Genomic DNA, 23,934 nt, shown 5'->3' on the forward strand with positions numbered 1-23,934 from the left:
CAAATTGAATTGGAAAAAAAACACTCTTCTCTCTCTTGATAAGCAGCGGGGGTCCAAAATTCCTTCCTTTTCAGTCCAACCACGCAGACGAAAGCAAAAGTCACATCGTACCTCCGTACGTCAGCTTCTCGTCGGGGGGAAACAAAAAAAAAAAAAAAAAAAGGCCACAGGTTGCCTCTGGCACACTGGAGTGGAGTTCATTTCATTTTCTCTGAATCAGTTCTGGATTGTGCGGCGCGAGGAGTCCACGTTGACACCCCGCCCACCCGCCCCACCTTACCGTCCCCAGTGGACCGGTCCAGCCGTGCCCAGGTCCCCTCTTGCCCCACTGTCCCCCCGCCCCCCCCCTGGGGGGGGGGTTGATCAGTGGACGCCTCCATTGTAGGACTTGCCGAAGGCGCTGAAGTCCGTCTCAACTGTGTGGGTGGAGACCGGCTGCTTGTACAAAGGGTTGGAGGCCTGGGACGATGGAGAGACAGACCATTCAGAGTCAGAATTGTCTGATAAAAAAAAATGAGTTTCACCAGGGACAGTTGCATATATACGAGTAATTTGAGGTTTGCTGTGCTTCATTATAGACTTAGATATAAAATAAATAAATACATAAATAAATAGGATTAATTAAAAATGAATGAAAATGGAGAATGAAAAAACATTTAAAAGAAAAGAGAATAAAAACAGAAGTGAAAAATAAAGATAAAAATTGTCAAATATATACAAATAGACAAGAAATATGGCTCCAGTAGCATTTTTATTACTCTGCCCCTTCCATTCAAATCGGCATGTGATGCTCCGGCGGATGCGTCTTGTTAGGACAATTTACGCTGAGCATATTTCCAGTCACACACATCACATCAAGGATGATGCTCGGTTGATGCTGTATGACCTGAAACTCATGTTAATCACTCTTCCATCGAACCCCGCCAAAAAACACAATATTTATCATTGCATTTGTAACAGTGTGTACACCTGTACTTATGCAAATCCAAACTCTCTTTGACCGTACGTGCCCACACACACACACACACACACACACACACACACACACACACACACACACACACACACACACACACACACACACACACACACACACACACACACACACACACACACACACACACACACACCACAGGGGTCAGCGTGGGAACTCTGACCACGACGATGCACGGTGTGTTCTGACACCTTTCTATCATAGCAGCATTAACTTTTTCAGCAATTTGTGCTACAGTAGCTCTTCTGTGGGACCAGACCAAGACGGGCTAGACTTCACTCCCCACATGCACCAATGAGCCTTGGGCGCCCAGGACCTGTCGCCTGTTGTCCTTCCTTGGACCACTTTTGGTAGGTACTAACTACTAACATAACTACTCACTTTTTTGGGGCCACGGTAGTGGTACGGTTTCGGTATCTTTATATTTAATAAAAAATAAGATAAATAAAATTTAAAAAAGTTAAAAGGTGTAAAAAATGTTTTTATAGGAGTCTGCCATAAATAACTAGCAGGGCCTGCTCTTCCAATAGGCGATATAGGCGGCCGCCTAGGGCGGAGAGGGAACGATCGGGCGCAATTTGCACACCTGTGTTCCTCTTCGATGGTACCGACGATGTGCGCGCCAGCGATGGTGTGCCAGCGATGGTGTGCCTGCGATCGGCCAGCTAGAACAGTGTGTTTTTATTTCATTTTACATCTCCTTATGGAGCGAAACAAAACCGTGCGTAATGGGGACACTTTCTTCCTCCCTCTCTCTTAGGGACACGGCCAACACAGGGGATATTTTTCCGACTGGACACTCTGGTGTTTCTATGGAAAAGGCTGCGTAGCTGCGCACAGTAGAAAAAAATACACCTCTTGCACAAATAGACCGTGCACCGTGCCTGTGTCAACGCGTCCGGCGGTGATACCTTAATGCCCCGGTTCACGTGGGCATATTGAGCCGTAGGCGGTGTACCGAACAGCTTGATAACATGCTGGATTCCGGTTCGGGACTCACCATCTCATATCGTGCGCGGGAGCGTGCGTTCTGGAAGCGTGAAAACTCTCGCCGGTCGTGCACGGTGATGACGAGCTTCCAGACGGCCAGCAGCACGATGCCCACCATCAGGATGCTGCCCACCACGGCCAGCAGCACCATGAGGGCGTCTGGACCCCCGCCACACTCTGATGGAGCGAAAGGGGGACCGCAGGGTTTACTTATCAGTTGGTTTGTGGTTATTGTCCTGTTCGTGACTTGAGTTCATTTCTGAGTATTGTACTTGGTTATTCTCAGCGATGACAACCGTTGCAGAGTAAACATAAAATCTGCCATCAAATAAAGAAATAATGGGCGGCAGCAAAGCATTTCTATATCTGTTTCTAATTCTATATGCTCCTGCAGTTTAGTTAATACTGCAATCGCGATAATATTCTGAGGCCAAAAAATGTATGAGATAAAAAATAACAATAATAAAGATTAAAAAAATAAATGATATGTACACATCCATCTACACAATGTTTATTCTTATCGTGTCATGTCCTTGTTGAGTTTTGGGATCATTGTTGTTTTGCTCAATGAAAGAATGTGTTTTCCCTAAGTCCTTCTTACATGTGAAACTTTGATCGTTGATCTTCTGTAAACTAATTCTATGTCCTTAAAAGTCATCTTCCTCATCAGTTCTACTAGTCTAGCTGCAGAAGCAGTACTCAAGTGACAAGTGTTTTCACCTCTGGTAAAAACAGTGTGAAGACATGCGCTCTGACAAGTCAACAACAACAATGAGAGCAGCAGCAGCCTGGATGTTTCAAATTGTTATTTCCTGACGAACAGCTCGCTGAAGGAACAGACCTGGCTCTTTCAGCGCTGTGAGGACGGACTTTCCGTTGGCGTGCTCAGAGTAGGTGAACCTCATGACGCAGTCGTTGTCCGTCTTGTACAGGCAGAGCACGGCGCCGGACTCATCAGTTTCTGGTGAGGAGAAGGGAGAAGAGCAGAAAAATAAATACATTTGCGAAGTGTGGACTGCAACTTCCGGTGAAAATGACGGATAACAGGAAGCTCGGAGAGGACACACACACCCCCACACACCCCCACACCCCTTGGGTTTCGTTCGTTGTCAAATAACTACTGTGTGTGAGCGTACTTTCTGGTGGAGACGCTGAGGTTTTGGATGCCCTCCTTTTCACCCATGTCTCCATAATCTAAACGTTCAGAGCCCACTGGGAACTATGAGGTCAGGCGGCCCCAGTCCAAACAACCGGTCCCTCTCTTAATTCGGCACCGGCCCCTCCTCTTGTTCATGCACAAACCTTTCTGGAATGCACATGTGGAGTCTATTAGGGGCAGTGAGATGGCTAAACTAACGGGGAATGCTATGAACAAAAAAAAAAGGAAAAATAAAAGCTCAGATTTGGATCAGAGCCACACTGGGGCAAACAGAAAGGGTCTTAAAATAGCCAGACTCTCCTCCCCATGACGGGCTCCCCACCACTTCTCCCGTGTCATGGCAGGGCGGCATCGCAGAGTCCCTCAAGCCTCACACCACAGCACGCCTTTATTAATACACTCCCAGACATGATGCAGTTTTCTCCCTTCTATTTGGGATGCGAGTTGAGTAAAGCTTTTAGGAGGGAGAGGGCCTGTAACAGGCTTACAGGAAACAGTCCTAACACGGTGTGGCACGAAACCTCAGGTCCTCCCTGCTTTAAAATGTGCACATGAAGAAGCGTACTGGCTGCAAAGTAGCAGGCAGCAGTGTTCAAAGATTTGGTGGGGTGGGTGGGGTTTACTGCCTTTGAAGAGGGGGAGGGCTGCATAAGATTTCATACTTTAATGAACTGCAATCTTAAGAGTGTAATGAGGGGTTTGGCCGGGGCTGCCTGCTATTGCGAGCCGTCTATGGGGAGGGAAGGTGTTTGTGCCAGCACAAGAGGCCCAGACTGACAGGCACCAGATAATAGTAATAACAATAAAAAAAAATAAATAAATAAATAAATATAGCTGCAAGCAGCAATACACAGGGTCCAGTTTAGTTGAATTACGTACGTATTCGATTTTTTTGGCTTCTCTGAAACACAGCACGATTTTCCGAGTTAACATTGAACGTCGCATTGGCCCCTGCAGTCTGCCGTCTCCCAGTTGCTTGTCTCGTGGAGCAACCACTATACGGTCTACACAGTGCAACCCTCTGAATGTGAATGAGCACCCAGAGACGGAAACCGGACTAATATAACATCGCTTCATGATGTCACAACGCGCCTCTCTTCATAAACTGATCAATGTGCTCAAAAATTCTTCAACTTCCGGTTAATTTGCAACGGTTTCATTGTCTTGTTCCAATTACTTTTAGCTCGAAAAACGGCAAACAGATTAACAATAAAAAGAAATTCCAGCAAATTTTCAGGGGTTTTGTAAAATGCAGCTCAAGCTACAGTTTTAAGAGCTTCCTTTAAACGCAGCATCGGCTCAAGTTGTCAAGTCTCTATGTGTCGCGAGTGGCTGAATGCGAATGCGGGCTGGACCCCTAATAATAATAATAATAATTATAATAAACACCAAGGATCAGCCTTGTGCACTGCTTTTCTAACTAACTACTGTATGAAGTGTCTCACAGGTTATCTGAAGAACAGTAAATACCTGTTCACTCAAAACATTAACCTGTACACCATGCCTCATTATTAAGTGACATTAAATGTAAGTTGTCACTAAATTGCAATATAGTGCAGTATGTTGTAATAGCATTGCAATAAATTAGATTGAAGACACTATAACTTAGTAATAACATGGTCATTTAAATCTACCCATCCATAGTTATTAATGCCTGTATCATTGTATACATATTCATTCATTCCATTTAATTAATCCCGTGAATATAAAAACATTTGGATATTCTGTATATTTTTGGTATTATTAAATGGCATTATATATTTGTTTTTGGTATAATTTCTCTTTTCATGGTAATTAACTGTAAAGTAATGCACCAATCCATACTGAGATATATGTATATGAAATATAGTACTGTATATGAAAATGTACTTGGCCAAATAACGCCTTTTTTCTAATACGCTTTTGAAAGAGCGACGCAGGGGAGGGCTTTGAAATGTGTCCACATGTGAATGACTCAATGGACGTTTTGAGAGAGCGAAATGTGGTAAAAGCGGAAGAGGTCTCTAGAGGCCCGAAGCTGTGACGTCTCTACTCACTCAGAGCCTCCACAGTGATTATTTCATCCTTGCACAGGCGTTGACAGGTCTGGTTGTCGGCGAGGCGTCCAGAATTGAAAAGCCTGCATTCGATACACTCCCTGCAGCCAAGGGGAACAAAGTTCAACAGGTTTAACAAAGATAAATACATAAAAAAAGAAAAGTAGTACAAACTAGAAGCTCATTTAGCCGAACCCTATGGGGGACACCATTCATTCCGGAGACCGAGGCCTCGTCCAACACGTATATATGGGTATAAAAGTATATTAATTAAATATTTTATATTTTTTCCCCCCTCCATTCACACCAACTGCCTCTTTGAAAATATCTCAGCAATAAAGCTTTACGTCAACACCACAGAAGAACATTGATGGGCTTCTTCTCAAGCGGCGAATACAAAAACAACACAGGGAAAACCGGGAGGGCATCCCAAACCTGACACGTGCACATGCATGAACGTGCTCAATGTGTGAAACAACAATTGCCCTGTAAATCGAGGTCATGACGTCATCATCTGGCAAAACCTCCAGTCCCCACGAATACACAGAAAATTTAATTTTGAAGTTTTTCAAAAGCTTTGTTTTCAGAGACCAGAAATGCTGTTTTGGTGTGGACGGGAGGCCAAAACGCAGAGAAAATACTACATCTTAATACGTGTGGACGAGGCCTGAAATGTTGGAATATTCATAGAACATGTATGAATATACATTTGAATATTGAATACACAAATATGTTTTCAATATGCCCTTGACAAAATACTTTCTTTTGCAATTTGCAGCTGGTTAGCTTGATTGATCATTTGATTCAGCTATACTTAGATTAATATTCATTTGGCATTAAAAGTATATGTTTTGGCTCCAATTCAATCACAACCATTACATTTACATATTTTTTCTATATTTATTCTCCTTGCCACCATACATACAGTATGCCAAATCTCTCAGACTGGACTCCTGACAGACACCAGATCATGACCTCCTACAGAGCCAGGCTGCAGAGGGTCAAGACGTCAGAACAACCTTTCATTTATTTGGGTCACCAGTGGCATGGGAGCCATCTCGACATCTCTCTCAGAACGCTCTCTTCAAAGCCAAGATCCTTTTCACAAGGGAGTGAGTTATAGGATTGTTTTGGCTCCCTCGTCAACCCAGGGATACGGGATGGACTGACCTTTGAGCTGGCCAGCTTACTAAGTGTCAGTCTGCAATGTTGGCCTATTAAGATTTGGCCATTCCATTTTTCCCGCCGCAAGTCCCTTAAAGCAGAATGAACCTGTTCAATCCTGGATACTTCCTGTCAGAGCTCGCGTTTGCAGTGCTTGTAAATCTCAGCACACCGCGACAGGCAAACACAGTTTTGTTGTGGAGCAGAAAGCAGATAATCAGACTTAGGGGCTCCATACCTCTTGGTGCCGCAGGCGTCCGGGCAGGTGGGGCATTTTTCGCAGGTGTCTCCGAAGGCCCCCGCCTGGGTGCACTGGCACCGGCCGCACGCGCAGCGACCCCGTCCGCTACACAGCTGCCCGTCGGCTGAGATGCAGGAAGACGTATCCGTGGAGCAGTTGCAGTTGTCGCCGATGTACCCGGCGTGGCACTTACACTCCCCACAGTGGCACTCCCCATGACCTGGACAAGAGAGGAGGAGGAGAGGAGGAAGTCAGAGAAGATTTCACCATGGAAAAGGTTACTATAGCACAAAATTATTGAATGGAGAAGGAGGCGATAATGTTTCATTATTTTCTGAAGCAAATAGATGTCTGAATAGAAGACCTAAATAGACAGAAGAAAAGTGTTCTATTAAGTGACAGTGTTTTCTATGGCATGGCATGCTTTAACTGGCATATGTTGAAAACAACTCAACAGACCACACACACAAATCGTATTTCAAGGTTTCCCTTTAGGAAATCCCTCAGAGAACAACACTCACCGACTTTACCGTCTAGCAGCAGACAGCCTTAGCAAGCGGTCAGAAGTACCGGTGCTTTCCACTTGTCGGGATGTTATCAGCCCTGGACACATTTCAGGACGACGCCTAAAGGGTGTGATCTGTGTCACAGCGAACTCAAGACTGCAGAGCAGCCTTGTCAAAACAGTGATTTTTCTCACTCGGGCCTGCGTGGCCCCTCCCCCTAGAGAAAAAAGCACTCGGACAAGCCACGGCCATTAAGGCAACGGAGGCAGCAGCTGTAATGAGGGTAGGATCAGCGGAGCCGCCCGTTTCATGCAATCATCCCAAGGCCATCGGGAAAGAAGGGGCTCTTTCGGTCAGAAGATTGAGAGGTTGATCAAATATGATAAACTAGGCCTGCAGCATGAATAAAAAACGATCCACCCCAGCTTTAATGTCAAAAAGCAGCACGAAAAAGCCATTGATACCATCATCACGCTATAGATAAAAGAACGGCTGCTGAGCCCCGAGACACCACCATCGCTTGCAGGTGGCCGAACGTGACGCCCAACCGCTCCAACAGCTAAAGGTTATCAACTGGATCTGGGCTCCCGTTAAGAGCAGAATGTGTCTGCTTCATGGACGGTGAACTCCACAATATGCAGTGGTGATTTGGATAAGCAGGAAATGCTTTGGCACTCGGTTGGGAACTCTCTCATGGAACGCTCTTGTGAACCTGGAGGTGGGGTCTGATCTTCTCATGCTAATTTATTCCAGGTGTCTTGAGTATGGCAAGAGCCCTGCTGGGCTTGGTTTGTCACTGATCGGATAGAATAAGCAAGTGAGGCTGAGAGAGGTTCACCACAGCTATGTTGTGGCAGGAGCAGGGTGCTATTCGATCATTTATTTTGCTTTTGAGAAGAGATAGAAATGTTGTCGACTGGAATAAGAATATTAATACGGAGAGTTCAGTCTTGTGAAAGAAGGGCCTTTTTATTTCCATTCAGAAGGATAAAGACGCAGAACAGCCAGTGACTTCACACCCCTAAGTAGGTCACAGAAACTCTCACAAATCGACATGAATCATCTTTAATTGTAAACAAAGCAGCTTGACTGGACCTGCACAGACAGGAAAATATTACATTCAAATCTGAATTTTAGGTCGGAAAGAGGCAACCCATCCAACCAGGCGTGTTTTTCAAGAGGTGGATTTTCTCTCTTTTTTTTTTGCCGTTATTGGTCTAAAGCGCCGCTCCCAAAACCTCGGTCAGCGGAAGCTTCCATGTAAGCTTTGGCTGTTTTGGGTGTGTCAGAATGCCAACCGTGGGAGTCTGCCCTTAAAGAGGAGGCAGCCCCGCAGGGACCTTTATTGAGGGCGAGACAGACACACTTTTCCTTTTTCTTGATGGGTTGAGGATTGAAGGTGTGGAAGTCCAGCTTCTTTGTCAAAGGCTTGTTATCAAACAAGTCACAGCGAGCTGCTACCACATCTGCCTCGGAGGCACGGCTCGGGTCTGTGGTATCGCACGACTGAACTCAAACACGGGGGGGTTTTCTGCAGATTATGCTGACGTGCTTATTTTAGAATTCTACAACAGAAAGTGTGTCTTACTTTAAATGATATTAGATGAGTTACAACCGTCTTATCGCTTGGGGCAATAAGTTCTCACAGGCCCGATCTAAATTCCGACGGCAAGCGGCAAATTCACCACAGTCTTGAGAACAACTGGAAGCCTTCCATCTGGTCCCTCAGCACAAAGACGGCAATGACACTCCACCCTATAATCACATTATTGGAATAAATCACTACTATACCTTAAAACAGACACTCAAAGAGAAAGTGCCCAAGTTTAATTCACCGTTTCTCTGCCTTGGTCACATTCCACATTGGCCCGTTGTCCAACTAATGTGCCATGCCAGCGGATGGCGAGATAAATGAGGCCTGATGATAAAACCAGCTGTGGAGGAGGGGATGCAGAGGAGGAGGGGATAGGGGGAAACATGTTTGGATTTTCCAGAAATGCCAGCCAGTCTCCTGTTCTTGTTACTACTCCATGGTGCTGCACAAAAACCGGCACGCTCACTCTTTTGGGTCTCACTTGTTACCTCGCTTTCGGCCGAGCGCACGTAGGCCTCCGTCAATTCACACCTCAGGCCAATGCTATCGCGCTGGAAAAATATAGGCCAATCATAAGCAGCCAATCAGAATGGCGGCCCGGGGTCAGCTCAGGTCAAATCCATCCAATCCCATCATGTGTCGGAAGGGATTTTGCGCCCTCGCTCTCTAGCCTTTTAGCAGAGAACCAGGATTTAAGGAGTCACACAGGCACAATTTAAGCACCACAACACATTGTAATGTAGTTCAGGAATTAAAAAAAAGGGAAAACGCAATGAAAACTGTATTTTAAATCATCCTGGTTGTTGGGTGTCTGAATGAATAAGAGACCGAGAGAGCGAAAGAATCATATTTATGATTTTACCGCTTTCATCTAAATGTAGACTCGGGGGAGGTTTCTCATACTGCGGCGATAAACGTAGTATGGAAAAGCTTTCATGATTTGTGAGGGAGATGTGTTTGCATTAGGGAGGTCTGAGATTATCGCCTCCCACAGAGCTGGTTGTCGAAATCCCCACTTAATGCTGCTCCAGCTCCAGTCTCCTTTAAATAAAATGCAAGGCAGTGTGAATTATAGGCTCTCGGCACGCTGGTTATGAAAGAGCAGTCAGACTGGCTGTCTTTGTGTAGGAATAATGACTGGATCTAGCATACGTTTTACACTACGGAGCCAAACCGAGCCAGTCCTTAGCACACGCCTGCTTACAGTGACAGCTACTGCCTGAAAAGGTGTTGGCATGTAAAAAAAGAAAGATAAATATTAGATGGTGGTAAAGTCAATGTTGTGAGTGATAATATCATGAGATGAAACGCCAGGCCACACCAAATACAGATTTGGCCTTTAAAACAAAAGCTCCAGCCAATATTAAGTCCGGATTTGAAAAGATTTCTTGTGCACTGCAGGGAGACTGTTCCAAGTGGCAACAGCCGGAGTGGAGAAGAAGATGGAGAGATGGTTCCCAGATGCGCAATCTGTCAAACGTCCCTAACCACTGTGGCAGTGGCTTTGAGTAAATTAGTTTGGTTGAAAGCATCGTGAATGTTTGGAGTCATTTACACTCTGAATGCTTTCACTGCTCATTTGCAGAAACAACAAAGCAGAGTGATGAGGCCTACGACATACAATCCACATCAGAGAACATCAGACTCCAAAAAGCCATGTGGTCTCCCTCATGATAAACACAAGGTCGGAATTCTTGATCTGTCGAGGACGACTGGTCCCCCGGCAAAGCTGAGAGGTCAGCAGAACGCCCTGAAGAACTCCACGATCCTCAGTTTGGAGTCCATGCAAGACTCCTCCACCGGTGGTCAAAGAGAACCACTGTGTCCCAGAGGTTTGTATGTGATGCTTGATTCCTCTTGACCTCAGGACCGTTTGCCCCCCGACTGGCTGTCCGAAGCAGAGCCTCGCTTCCTGCCTCTCAGCTGGTCCGGATGAAAAGCCACTTGGGATATTGCGAGTTCCTTGTGCCGCCAACAATTTAGCCTGGCTACCACACGCGTACACTGCAGGAAATTCCTTCCATTGTCATCGAGATAACACGCATTTCTCACTTAACAAATACACGTACAAATACACCTTAATTTCCCAAAAGCTACGGGGCATGCACTCTTGACAGACATTCCTAAGAAAACTGAACAGTGTATTCTTCAGTGTTGGGTGGAGCTGCTACTGTTCAAAAACAAACAAAAACAAAAAACAAAACCCACAATCCTTCAGGCAGCACACAGAAAACATGAAGGTTGCAGAGAATGTCTTTCATTCATTCCAGAGGCGGGATGCATCTATTATAGCACACAGCTCCTCCCTGACCATGGGAAGGAGCGTAAAACACAGACTTTAATGACAGCAGAACAATATCACCAAAACCACATGGCTTAATTACACGGCGAGCTTAACGATCTGGACTATATGTGTCGCGGAGACTGTTTGGTCATAGCTTCAGAAAAGAAATAAGAGTTTATTGTTGGATTTTTACAGAGGAAAACACAACAAAAGCAATCAGTATGAATTCCCTGATCTTGGTTTGAATATAAACTCAATCTTGTGGCATGCTGGGCTCATTTGGTTTGGTAACGGTTAGGATGTACGCCCAGATTTCTTCTTCGAGGGGGTCTTCAATGATATTACAGTGTGTGGCGTGGGCACACACACACACACACACACACACACACACACACACACACACACACACACACACACACACACACACACACACACACACACACACACACACACACACACACACGAGAGTATCTTGCACAGCAGTTTTTGTTCCGTAAACAATAACGATAAAACTGCCAAAACAGGGATGGAAACCCAAGTGATGCTTTCATGACAGTGAGAAAAAGATCCAAACCGGCAGATAAACTCCCAGCTCTGGGAAATCTCAGGAGTGACCACGGCAGAGCAAGCAGTCTGCAGTTCAAGCGAGGGAACCAACTGCAGTCAAATTGGGATCATTTGACGGACATCTGACTAAGTAGAAACCGGTCCACTCTATCCGGCAGAAAATTAAGATCACATGAAATCACATGTGTAATTAAAGGGGATCTATTATGCTTTTTTATTTTGGTGTAAATACAACTCAGATTGTGCATTCTACCGATTTCAAAATGGCTCTAAAAAATCCTGTTCCAAACAGGCAGTTTTGGAGCCACCCTCCTTTAAGCTTTACTCCGGGTTCCCTTGTATTTATTCTGTAAACCTTCACTGATTTCACCTTACAATAAATCAGAAAATAAAATAAATCCATCTGCGATAAAAACACAGTATTTTTATTGCTTTTGTTTGGAGAAACGAACAGTAGATCGTGCACCACAGCCTACAGTATATCTACCGCATACTTTTATTTTATTAGAAAGAAACACAGCGCAATTAATTTTAAAAAACAAAAATAAAAAAAACTACATTTCCATCGTCTGCAGTTTCTTTACGAACAGTTGGTATTAATTCCTTTCTTTTAAAAGATTTGTGCTAGTCTTCCAGACGGCACTTGTTATTCACTGTTATGCCAGCTGTGGGTGGAGTTACTCTCAGATGGAGGGCGGTTCTAATTCTAATGCGTCTCAATGTGATGTAGGACTGAGACACAAATCTAAACGTGTTTTCTGGAATAGACCGCTCACAATAAACTGACTGGGTTGTCTTATTTCACCGTTTGTGTGGCCCATCAGAGACTCAAATGTATAATGAAAAAGTTTCTTTATAAAAGGTCCCCTTCAAGATATAACATTTCCATTGTTTACAACATCCTTTGAGGACATTAACCTGCTAGACTAGAGGAAACATCGATGTAGCTCATGTTCTGTCTTTCGGCCAAATTTAGGCCAACTGCAGATGTGAACAGTGGGAAACATTGAATTCCTTTTTTCAGTGCAAACACATGGTACCGTATCCGTTCCGTAGATAAGAAGGGGACTAAGCACACAACAGGTTATTTTGTCTGTCAGTGCCCCAAAGGTCAACATTCCTGTGATACGGTAGGCTTTGTTACACCAGAGAGATAACACATTCTGTTGACTCAACACAACTCAACACAAATATGATGGTCAATTGAAGTCAGACTTGACTTGATGGATTACAAAAGGCTGCGAAACTCAAGTGGAAGCCACAGAGTAAAGCTGCAGACATGCCCATTTGATGCTCAGATCCAGCGCCTCAATGTGTACAGTGGCAACATCTGCTTCAGTAACCCGGGACAACTGGAGTGGAATCTTCCAAAAGCTCACAGGAAAACCCAAAAAGCAGGAGCTAGAATTGGAACGTGAACTGGTGGAGGCAGCGTTTCACTCAAACACAAATGCCTGTGGGCGAAAAACAGACCCCGCTCTTGTCCACAGACAAGACGGGAGAGGATCGGAGAGAGAACATTGATAGAAAACATTTGTATCCCGAGTCATGCAAGCCGACGTACGACTGAGAAATTAAAGAACAGCGGTGTTGGAAAGACGAGCTATTTAAAGAAAGCTTTTGTAGGCACACACTCATTATGCCTTTTACCAATTTCTGTATGCTGCGGTTCAGTTAAACGGTGTATTCAACGTATATTTAATCAGAGTGACTTTGTTCTCCATATGACGGCATCAATCTGGCCGAAGAGGGTTCCACTACCGCGGCCTCCATCTCGATAAATATGAACACCGTGTCATTATACAAGTCTCTCTCAGAGCGAAGGCGAGCAAAAAAACAAAAGAAAAAAAACAAAAGTGGGCTGCTCAAATATGCAGGCCGAGACAAGCTCTCCTCTGTGTGCTGAGCTGAGCCGCTTGTCATCGGAAGCGGCACTGTCAATATGTACTGAGCCAGATATGTGGGGGGGGGGGGGGGGGGGGGGGGGCGCAAAAAAGATAGGCTGAGATGGTGTTTTTGTTCCCATAAAATAATGCGGGGGATCTAATGGCAGGGCTGTCGCTAAAGTTCAAAATAACCGTGCCGCAGAACTCATTAAACCTAGAACAATGTGTGATGGGGTCAAATTTGCAGTAATTGTAGGTGCCAACCACTCTGACAGGTGTGATTTTTGACATGGCCGGGGTAGCATTGCTGACGGAAAATAGTCATTACTGGGTATGTAAAATAATAGTTACTTGCATATTCTCCTCAATTTCCTGGACAGACTATTATCAGCACTGTCCTGTGTGCTTAAAGTAAAGCTAAGGGGGGGGGGGGAGTCTATAAAAACAAAACAACAACAGAGTGACAACAATGAGTCACAGTGTTAAAGTGATCTGGTGCCAGAGACAGTTCACAGACGTATGAGGCACTTGTTATTTGCTTGAGCAGATGTCAGCCTTTTGATTTTGCTGAGTAGGCATATTGTCTATAAGCCACACAAGCGTATGGGAGAAGACAAGATGGTTCTGCTTTGGAATTATGGTGGTGATGGTGTAGTCTTGTGCCAGTGGAAGCAGGGAGTGAAAGAGTAAAAATGAACAAATAAGGCCTATTCCTGAGCCCTCCCCATAGCCAGAAGCCACCACCAGCTGAGCTCACTGCATACGGAGGTTAGGGAGAGGAGCCAATCAAGAGACCTCCTCAAGCAAAAATAAAATACTGCATCGCTTATATTTTAGCCCCTCCACATTTTAAAAGTTTTACTTACCCAAGTGCATCTCGGGCCTCAAAATAATCAGCCAAAGACGACCGCCATGTAGGATTGGCAAATCTACTGTAACTTTAACCATGATAATGGATATTTGACTTGATTGAGTGTTTGCAACAGAAATGATTTATTGGGGGAGTGGTGCAAGTGAGAGTCCATGTGCAGTGACAACACATGGTGCACATAAATAAATCCAGGAGCATCCTCTGTCCGTCTCACCCAGGATAATAAACAGCGGTAGAAATATATTTATTTTCCCTGTGCAGACTCCATACTCAAAATCCAGAAGCTCTATAAAGTTTGTTTTCCTAGTGGAGGCCTGGTTCAGAAGACTCTAGTGTGCACGCAGTGCAGGCAACAGTGAGCGAGCAACATTTGTACAGCTGCGGACAGAAAGAGGAAACAAAAAATTATTCCAAGAATGTGTCAACCGTTTTGTTGGAGGGCTGAGGGTCCAGGGGCTGCACCTGTAAAGGGTCATCATGAGCGAAGAACCACCCGGGAGCCTGAGACAGGTGTGAGAGAACAAGACTTAAAATCAAGCTCTCCAAAACTGGATTCTAAGCCAAGAAAAGTGCTCGCTGCGGTGCTACGTAGTAGATAATTTTTTTCCCAGGTGCAACTACTTAGGAACTTGTACCGTAGAGCTGTAGAATTTGAACTGCAAATTCGGTGACGGCGACACACACACAGGCACGCACGCACGCACGCACGCACATGCACACACGGTTGAATTTCATTCCAAACCAAGATCTACCCCAAGATCTTTTAACTGCAAATACAAGATGATTAATAAATTATATTCTGTGTGGACAGAACAGGGCTTCGTCAGTGAGCAAAGATTTATATTGGTTTATATTAGCCTCAACCCTTCAACTCCCCCCTGGGGACGATAACCTCCGTGTGACACGAACGCAGAAGGTGTCTGTTAACCCTGATGTGCTTGAAGAGACTACTGGCGCCCTGCAGCTGAAATACGACCCAGTACAACCCTTTCTTCAAGAACAATGGGCTGCAGTGTCTGCTCCGGATCCCTTTTTCTCACCGTGTTACATCCCACTAAATGCTTCTGACGACCAGCTCTTTTGTAGTTTGACCCAAAACATGACCCCGTGGGACAGCGCTCGCACTTGCATTACTTACATCGCCCGCCCGGTCCGAGCTACGAGACGAGAGCGTTACATGGGGGAACAGAGATACTCCACTGTCACGACTCCCGGGAAACACCTGCAAGGTGCTTTATTATCGTGTGCAGGGGGGAGGGTGGAGTTTAGGGTGGGGAGCTGTAACCCAACTGTTTGATCTGAGCAAACACGAGAAACGTCTTCCCAGAGCTCTGCGGGTCTGCATCTGCAATGATCAAGTTCAGTCAGGTCTAAAAAGGGACGGTGCTGCATGCTGGGATGGAGACAGGGGGTTGGGGGGGGGTGAAGGAGTAAAGGTGCTGCTCAGGTAGCGTTTGCCGAGTCAGACACATAAAAACGTCAAGCGCACTCCCCCCACAAAACTGTGCCGCCGGGCGGCTGTAACGCTTTTACAACTGTGGTGGCCTCTTACGTGTATTTGCTCCAGCAGAATCTGAAAGGCTGTGTTGATATTAGCAGGATGCAAACTATGGCAATTGCACGTCAATTGAAGAATGGTGGGAATAAGTTTAAAGCCTTCAGCTGAAGATAACTTGACTTAATGTTAACTTGCTTATTATTTATTCTTTTATTACATATTTACAATAACATTTTCTCCCACACTCATTGCCTATAGGCTAATGTATGTATATGACTCCTTAATATACAATGTTATAGTTATCTTTATTTATATTTCTTATATTATCGGCAAAAGACATGATTTCCTGCCGTCATTTTTGTGCACAGATTCAAGAAAAGGGGCTGGTTGTGTTGTGTTCACAGTGGGAAAAAAACCCAACAGAATTTGGTCAGTTTTGAACATAGAAAATCCATGTGCGCCTTGGAACAGAATGTCCTGTAATTCCACAGATGTCGCGATGAAAGTGGAAAATAAACCCAACCATCACCGACAGAATGTCCTCTAGTACAGTGCTTCCCAACAACCGGCTCGCAGACTGTGCCGGGCCGCTGGGCATTTGCCAAAGGCCTGTGAGAACACGGGCGAGATTTTTTGAGGAGCAATCTGCCCCGCAGCAGAGCAGCAGCAGGAAACGGAGTAAATTAAATACATCCAGAGTTTTAGTTTCTTTCAGAGAAACGATTGCTCTGATCTGAGCTGTGGAACTGTGTGTAATGTCCTCCAATACTAAATTTGACCATTACAATTTTGAATACAGTTGAATATTAATATTAATAAAGCATACAAATTTGAAAAGGATTATACCGGAAAATCTGCAGCCCTACCAGTGGATCTGGACCACTGCAATATGGCAGAAGCGCAGACGCACAAATGTGAAAGTAGTGTAATAAGTAACTTATTGTTTATTATTCTAAAGCCTAGTTTTGATAAAGCTATTGACTGTTTAGGTGTGTTGTTTAAATATTCTCATATTTTGGTTATTATTTATAATTTTTAATATTCAAATAAAAGTATATTAAGCAAATAAATACAAATTAATACTAATAGTGATTTAACACTGTCATAGACGTCAGTGCTGAAAAAAAAAGTTTAAATCGAAAAATCGAATCGAAGATTTAGAGAATCGTGACACTGCTAGTAATAAATTACTTATGAACATGTGAAGGCGTGAAGTTGAACTACCTTTGGAAATCGGTAAATGGACATGCACCATACTCATTCCATCTTGTGCTCGTAAAGAGCACAAGAGTGCCGCAGAGTGCCGAGGTGGCTCTAAGCCAAGGTATAACCAGGAACAGACACACTAATTGCTTCATGTTCAACTAACACCACATTAAACACTGATATACACCACGTACTGTAGCGGCTGAGCCGCACGGACTTAAATAACTAGGAAGCAGAGAAAAACTGTTCCTAAACTGGGCCCCCACTGAAAAGCTCAAAGGCTTAACTTTTATCTGAAGATAAAAGGATAATTCAGTAGTGTTCACCGTGGCGCGTTTGATGACAAATTTCTGCAAGTTTTAATTCATGTTGTGAACATCATCTTCTGGAGAAACTCGGAAAGGAGGCGGAGGCTGCATACATTTTTGGCAAGCCAGGAAATGTGACATTTGAAGTAAATGCTCCAGGTTTCGATCCGCTACTTTCTGTTGCTGCAATGCTGGATTTTCATACAGAATGAAAGGCTGAGTGCGCTACTTATTGGAGTTTAAAAATCAGAGCATCCTTTTTCCAATGAAAACAAAATTCCGACAAACAACACTAAGTCGGGGTGGAGTGCAGTCCCTGCTATTCCAGGCACAAACATGAATTGACATATGCTCCTATTTAGTGATTGAACATGGAAAACACTTACGTACTTGTGCGCACGCACGCGGAGTGCAAACATACATAAACAACCGACGCTAGTGGACCAGAGCACTCTGAGACAGCACGTTCATTCACAGAGTAAAAAAAAAAAGGAGGGTTTGTGCGGAGAAAGGTCTGCAAGTGTGGAAAAAACCCCCCGAGAACAAACAGACGTGCTATTCCTGACCATTGGCAAATCTCACAAGCGCTTGGATCATTATTTCGATCCAGCTGCTGAGTCCGCTGTGGAGATGGTGCGTCAGGGTGGCAGGAGGACCTACAATGCCAAGATATCCTGCAGCCCAGTAAAAACCTAACAAAACAAACAAAAAATAATAAAAAAATAAATCAGGCTGCAGAGCATGCAATTTTGCATGCTTGACTGAGATATGCTCTACCAAGAAGGAACATGTCAACCTGGGTTAACGTCAGTTGATAACAAAAGGCATGCAGAAGTGTGCACGCAAACACATGCAGTTGATCGCAGTTTATTGTGACAGGATACACAAGTCTTAAGACGCCAGCATTTTTCTAAACTTCCTTCGCTGTCCAGATATAGAGTACAGCTCAAGGCTGCACAGACAGACGGACAGACCTCAGAGCAGGGCCTTGGAGATACTGGGGGATAAGATTACGGGAACATTCAGAGATGGGACAGCTTTACACCACGGCTCAGCTGACCAGGCTCTCTGCTATCGCTGTGCTTCCGTCTCAATGTCCATCCGTCTTTCTCATTCTATCCAACCTGGACCGCCAACTCTAGAGGCTGATTAATGATTCTAAAGGCTGGACAGAGGCCACACACAGACAGACACACACACACACACACACACACACACACCTCAAAAAGGGCACTGGGGGTTGCGTGCCTCAGCCAAAAGAGATTGGAATAAGCTGTACCAACTCCATCTCCCGTACCCCCAACGTATTTTGGAGCATTTAAGAGTTTCTAATTCTTGACCTGTAAAGTATGGATTTGTGTAGCAGACCGATTGCAATTGCAACACACACACACACACACACACACACACACACACACACACACACACACACACACACACACACACACACACACACACACACACACACACACACACACACACACACACACACACACACCTGAACAACTCATCTCCTCTGGAATTAAAAACATCTGCAATCTCTACTGATGCTTAGACCTGTTCAGGACAGCTGCCAAAGATATGAGAGGTGCGTTTACCTAAGCTCCCAGAGAGAGCTTAGAATATTCTGATAAGTGATAGGTTAAAGGTATGATAAGACAAAAATCGAGAACAAATAGGCCAGGCCCCTATGACACCGTCAAGCCCCGGTTATAGCTCTGCATGGGCGTGGCATCGCACGCCTCCCACGCAGTTGGCACAGGACATTTATAGCTGACACATTGTCCGTTGAAGCATTCACAGAAACCACGTGTGGCAGTCGAAAGAAAGTACCCTGTGAAGCAGGATATAGTAAACGAAGAAGAGCCCTAGACAGCAGAGCAAACATGGCTGCGCGCACGGCATCGCAGCTTGTTTGTGCCGAGGAGGAATTGCTGTTCATGGTGGTTAAGCCACCAAAGGCCTGAAAAGGAGAAGAGGAGCTGGTCGGTCGGCCCGTTCCATGCTTCCATGGTTGAAGTTATGTGCTGCTCAGCATTTTATTACAGAGGAACTTACTTAACTATGGAACGAAGTCACAATGTGGAATTATCCTCCCTCGTTGCAAGACTCTCCAAAAATAAGCTGGACATAAATACCAATAAAAACGTTTTTATTTGTAAACTGAACTTAACAATGTTAATCTAATCTAACTATAAAGGAAGGAATCTCTGTATGTCTGTCTGCCTTACAATTATCGCAACAGCCCTTTATCCAGGCGCAGGTCCCCACGCCCCTGGCGCCACCACCTGGTGAAGTCATTGGTATCATGGGCCGCCATGTGCCTGGGTCAGGTATATACCAGGCTTTATTCCTGCAAAGTATTAAAAGGCTCAAACGAATTCAGTATATTTAGATACCAGTACAGTTAGTTCCAGTACAAACACAAGCCAAAAAATTAAATATGGAATGGAACCTGTTATTTTCTACCATCTCATAAGAAGGTGCTCCAGTCGTTGAGCATTCTTTAACCACTACACAGTGATGGGGGTAAGCCAAGCCAAGGCTGGGCCCCTTGCAGAGGTTTTGGCACACTGTGACCTCATAGCACCGCATGCACATCCACCCACTACGGCGCTGCCCAGGGCTGAAATGGGCCGACTAGTCAGCCAGCTGTCTGACCCAGTAGGCATGAGCCACAACTGGGTGTGGAGCGTGGCCCGCTTTCCTCAGTGTCCTTGCATTCAACTCTGACAGAGCAACACGGAGCTCGCACAGCTGCTAAAAGCATCGCAGACTGAGCCCACAACGCCACAACATGAATAAACAGGAAGTAACAGAATATCACCAACAAGCTCAACTCCTGGAGCCTGCCTGAGAGCGTGAAGTATAAGAGACTGAAAGCTGCTGTAAACAGCCGGGCCTCGGCATGCTCCTGCCCACACTTTTTGTTAGCGTGGTCAAATTGCGTCAAATTGCCTGGTGCAACAGTGCGCGCATGTCAGATCAGGCTGTGTCTGGCTCACTACACTCTAGCCTAATAACATCAGGACAAACAATGGCAATCTTAACCTTTATCAACCTTAAAATTTAGACTGAAACGTTATTCTGATCTTAAACATTTGCAGCGAAGCAACCATGCATCAGTGAGCTTTTACATCAGTCTTACGAAAACTTCAAAAACCTGGATCCCAGTCTATGTATCTATCTGGCAAAATAACACAAGTACCTTCTACTGAAAATTATATTCAGATGAGGTTCATGAAAAACTACTTGATTAGACCTTTTAGGAGGATCGTCTTCAAGTGAGAAGACACAAAAACAAAGCAGTGGTAAATGTTTGGCAGCATCTCCTCAATCAAACAGTATGTCCCTCCCGTCCTCCACCTCTTAAGACTTCACACCAAATTGTACAAATGAGCTGCTCTTAGTGACAGGCATTCATATTAAACCCTGAGGGTTTATTTAAGAAACGTTCACCCAGAACTCATTTTTTACACTGTGTATATGGGCCAGTCCATGATAATTAATTAACCGATTTGGGGATTAGAGAAAAGAAAGTGGAAGAGACGCAGCATTTGGTACCATTAGGAACTCATTATGCTTCCACACTAGGCCAACCATGCTGAGCAAGGAGGAGATGAGAAAGAGGGGCTTCAGAAGGAACTGGAGTGTTAACATTTAATGATCGCCTATGGAAGAGCAGCTTACAAACAAACAGCCATTCTGTCCAGGAGCACTCTGTGTGTCCTGTATTTGCTGCTGAGTTTGCTGCTGACTAAACCAAAGACACAGGCACACTGGGAATAGATGGATCTAGGCATTGTGTTGTGTGAGCAAACCAAAGCCAGCCCCAGTCGTACAAAGCGCTCTCTGTAGTTTTGGGGGAACAGCCGTTGGCTTGGGGATGAGCCATTGCCTGCCCCCACGCCCCGCCCGCCTCCTCCTCCCTCAAGCTTGTGGATCTGGCCCCAGAACCAGAGGCTTGGACCCAATGTTCTGGGAATGCAACAGGCCCGGCTGTTTAGTATGGCTGAGCAGAGTCTCTGAGCCAACCAGCCCTCAGAGCAATTTCTTGGATTGGACCATGCGGAAGCAAACTAAAGCAGTGACACCGAGTAGAGAGAAATGTTGTTTTGCGGTGGACATCGGCACATGCATCTTTCATTAGCAGAGTATTTGAGGCATCAGGATGAAAATACAGAGAGGAGAGGTGGTGGTGGTTTGAGGAGTTCAGCTTGAATGGAAATGCCATGTCCCTTAGCTCTTTGTGCAGACATATTTACTCAACATTTTAAGCCACCAATTTTCAGTCCTGCACACAGGCCACTTCCAACCGTCTCGAGTTGTGGCTCTTTCCAAGACAAACACAGCATCCTGCCAGAGGAAGACACCCTAAAAAACATGAGCTTAATGTTGGACCATGTTCTCATCTGCTGCTGTTTCACTGTCTCTTCGTGCAAGCTCAGCTAACAGCCCTGCAGGTGATAATTTTAGCTAAATCACAACATAAAAATGTTTGCAGTGAGTGCCAATCTACCCAGCCACACCCAGGACAGGTATGGATCGGTTTTTTACCAAGGTGACTATAAACTGCAGCATGCAAGTTTTATGGCCTATTTATTGTGTACTTTCCAAAGATCAGAGAAATGACAACCCAGAACCTCACATTTGATGACTAGCAAGTTCCCTGATGTGATGATGGACTGGAACGCCTTTAAATCAAACTATTTCTCAACCTGACTGCAGAAAACCAAGGATACAGCATTAACTAAGTCAAACACTCTTTCAGAAATCATTCTGGATTTACCTGAGCAGAGGATGCCCTTGTGCCGGGCACATGAGAAGTCGTCACACTCGCAGAAGCTGCCATAGATCTTTCCAAACTCTGATTCGTAGCACAGGCACTGGTTGCAGCTGCACTCCCCTCGGCCGCTGCAGACCTGCTTGCCCTCAGCCTCCCGGCAGGCGCTGAGGCTTAAGCTGCCGGCTTCGCCCTCCTGGCACTCACAGCGGGCGCCCAGGTAGCCTGGTTCACAGCGGCACGTGCCACAGTTATAGGTACCTGGACAGGGAAAGTCAAAAGTATGGTTATTACAAACCAAGCTAGGCTATACCGTTAACCCCCTGCTGAGGACACTGCCTTATGTGGTCAAAATTGCGACCTACCTCGGAAGCAACTCAACAAATGAGACAGACGTGTCAGAAAATGAATGACCAAAAAGAAAAAAAGAATTGCAGTTGAGCTCCACAGCTGTTACCTATGGAGCTGCAGATACTACTGTTGGCCTGTGCCATGTTGCTACAGCCACAGTCACAACGGTAATCCACGGCCACCTCCAGGCGGTCCTTGAAGCCCACTGGCTTGATGGTGAAGCTGTGGGCTGTACCCTGGGGAGGGCAGCTCCTGGCCTCCACATTCACGTTGAAGGACACCTGCAAAGACATGCCGATGGTGAGACAGTCAGAAAAATGGAGTGCATTTACTTGGCGTTATGGACAGAGACAGGCAATGTTGGCTCACAACTATACAAACTTAAAATCCTTTTGCTTCCTGAATTCTTCGTGATTTGCTCCAACCAAACCATAAATCTTGACATCTTGTCTACCACACACACACACACACTGCTATTATAAAAAGTTTGGCAGGCCACACTTCAGCAGTGAACTGGATTTGAACCCCTGTTGTAAAGTCTGCACGTGTGTCTGAAAGCTCACTCAAGGAAGAGCTTGTTGATGTGGCTTTGACTTAGAAGAACAATCGCGGCCAGTCAAGATTAAATGAGGCCCGGATGCATTTAATTGCACAGCGGGAGGACGTGTTAGGAAGATGTGGAGAAAAGATCCTCTGCGTTTTGACCTGTCCCAACATGAGCCCGGGGCTCCAGGCATTTTCCTCACTCCTGGGAGACTATGTACACAGCAATCATCCCCAGCACCCCCGTTCCAAAGTACCACACACAACAATGCTATATATTCGACCAACTTGATTTGAAAAGCATGTGCCAGTTTCACCTCGTATTAAAGTTAAGTTCTAAAAAAGGATGAAAAAATAAGGGGTGTATATTTTCATGCTATGGCATATAGCAGTTTCAATGTCCTACATTTTTTGAAGTTGCATGAACAGCTATATAAATAATTCAACAGGGCTGAGGTGTGTCGAGATTTAAACCTCTCATCCATCCATGATTATGTTCCCTCTGATAGTGAGAAATCCACAGGGATGCAGACGAGGACGCAATATTCAGTGCTTTGAAGCTCCCGCCAGATCATCCAGGCTTCAAAGACAAAGTTTAGGCTCCAGCTTTGAACAAATATTGGGCCTACGTAGCCACTGCAGGAGCTGCTAATGTTGGCTACAGCGACTGTATGAACGGTGCTAGATCTTCTGGAGGGAGGGAGCATATGAAAACTACCTCTGGGTTTTTCAGTATTCAATTGTTACTCATCTGGTCTCTCTTTGAGAAAAAGAGACTTGAGGTAAACAGTGCAGAGGAGTCAGCTGCAGAGAGTTGAATGAGTCCGTGGCTCCTTTTGGGAGAGTCTCTGTTTCCTGCTGTAGTGGAGCGGCCAAAAATCTCTTATCTCCACTCAAAGGAAAAAAAACAACAACAATCTGTTGGTTATGAATTGCATAGTAAGGGGGAAGCC

General features: G+C 45.1%; 1 protein-coding gene across 1 annotated transcript in view; it reads right to left on the reverse strand.

Annotated features, from left to right (window-relative positions):
- Positions 1-313: 313 nt before the first annotated feature.
- itgb5 (integrin, beta 5) overlaps positions 314-23,934 on the reverse strand; it is a 36,553-nt gene continuing 12,932 nt past the window's right edge. The window contains exons 10-16 of the mRNA XM_080018605.1: positions 22,545-22,719; positions 22,094-22,348; positions 6,582-6,804; positions 5,180-5,280; positions 2,826-2,945; positions 1,995-2,161; positions 314-459 (exon numbers count right to left, since the gene is read on the reverse strand). Of these exons, the coding sequence (XP_079874731.1) occupies positions 364-459; positions 1,995-2,161; positions 2,826-2,945; positions 5,180-5,280; positions 6,582-6,804; positions 22,094-22,348; positions 22,545-22,719 (1,137 nt within the window). The 3' untranslated portion in view covers positions 314-363. The remainder of the gene's footprint in view (positions 460-1,994; positions 2,162-2,825; positions 2,946-5,179; positions 5,281-6,581; positions 6,805-22,093; positions 22,349-22,544; positions 22,720-23,934) is intronic.

The sequence above is a fragment of the Zeus faber genome, assembly GCF_960531495.2.
Source record: "Zeus faber genome assembly, chromosome: 18".
Lineage (NCBI taxonomy): Eukaryota > Metazoa > Chordata > Actinopteri > Zeiformes > Zeidae > Zeus > Zeus faber.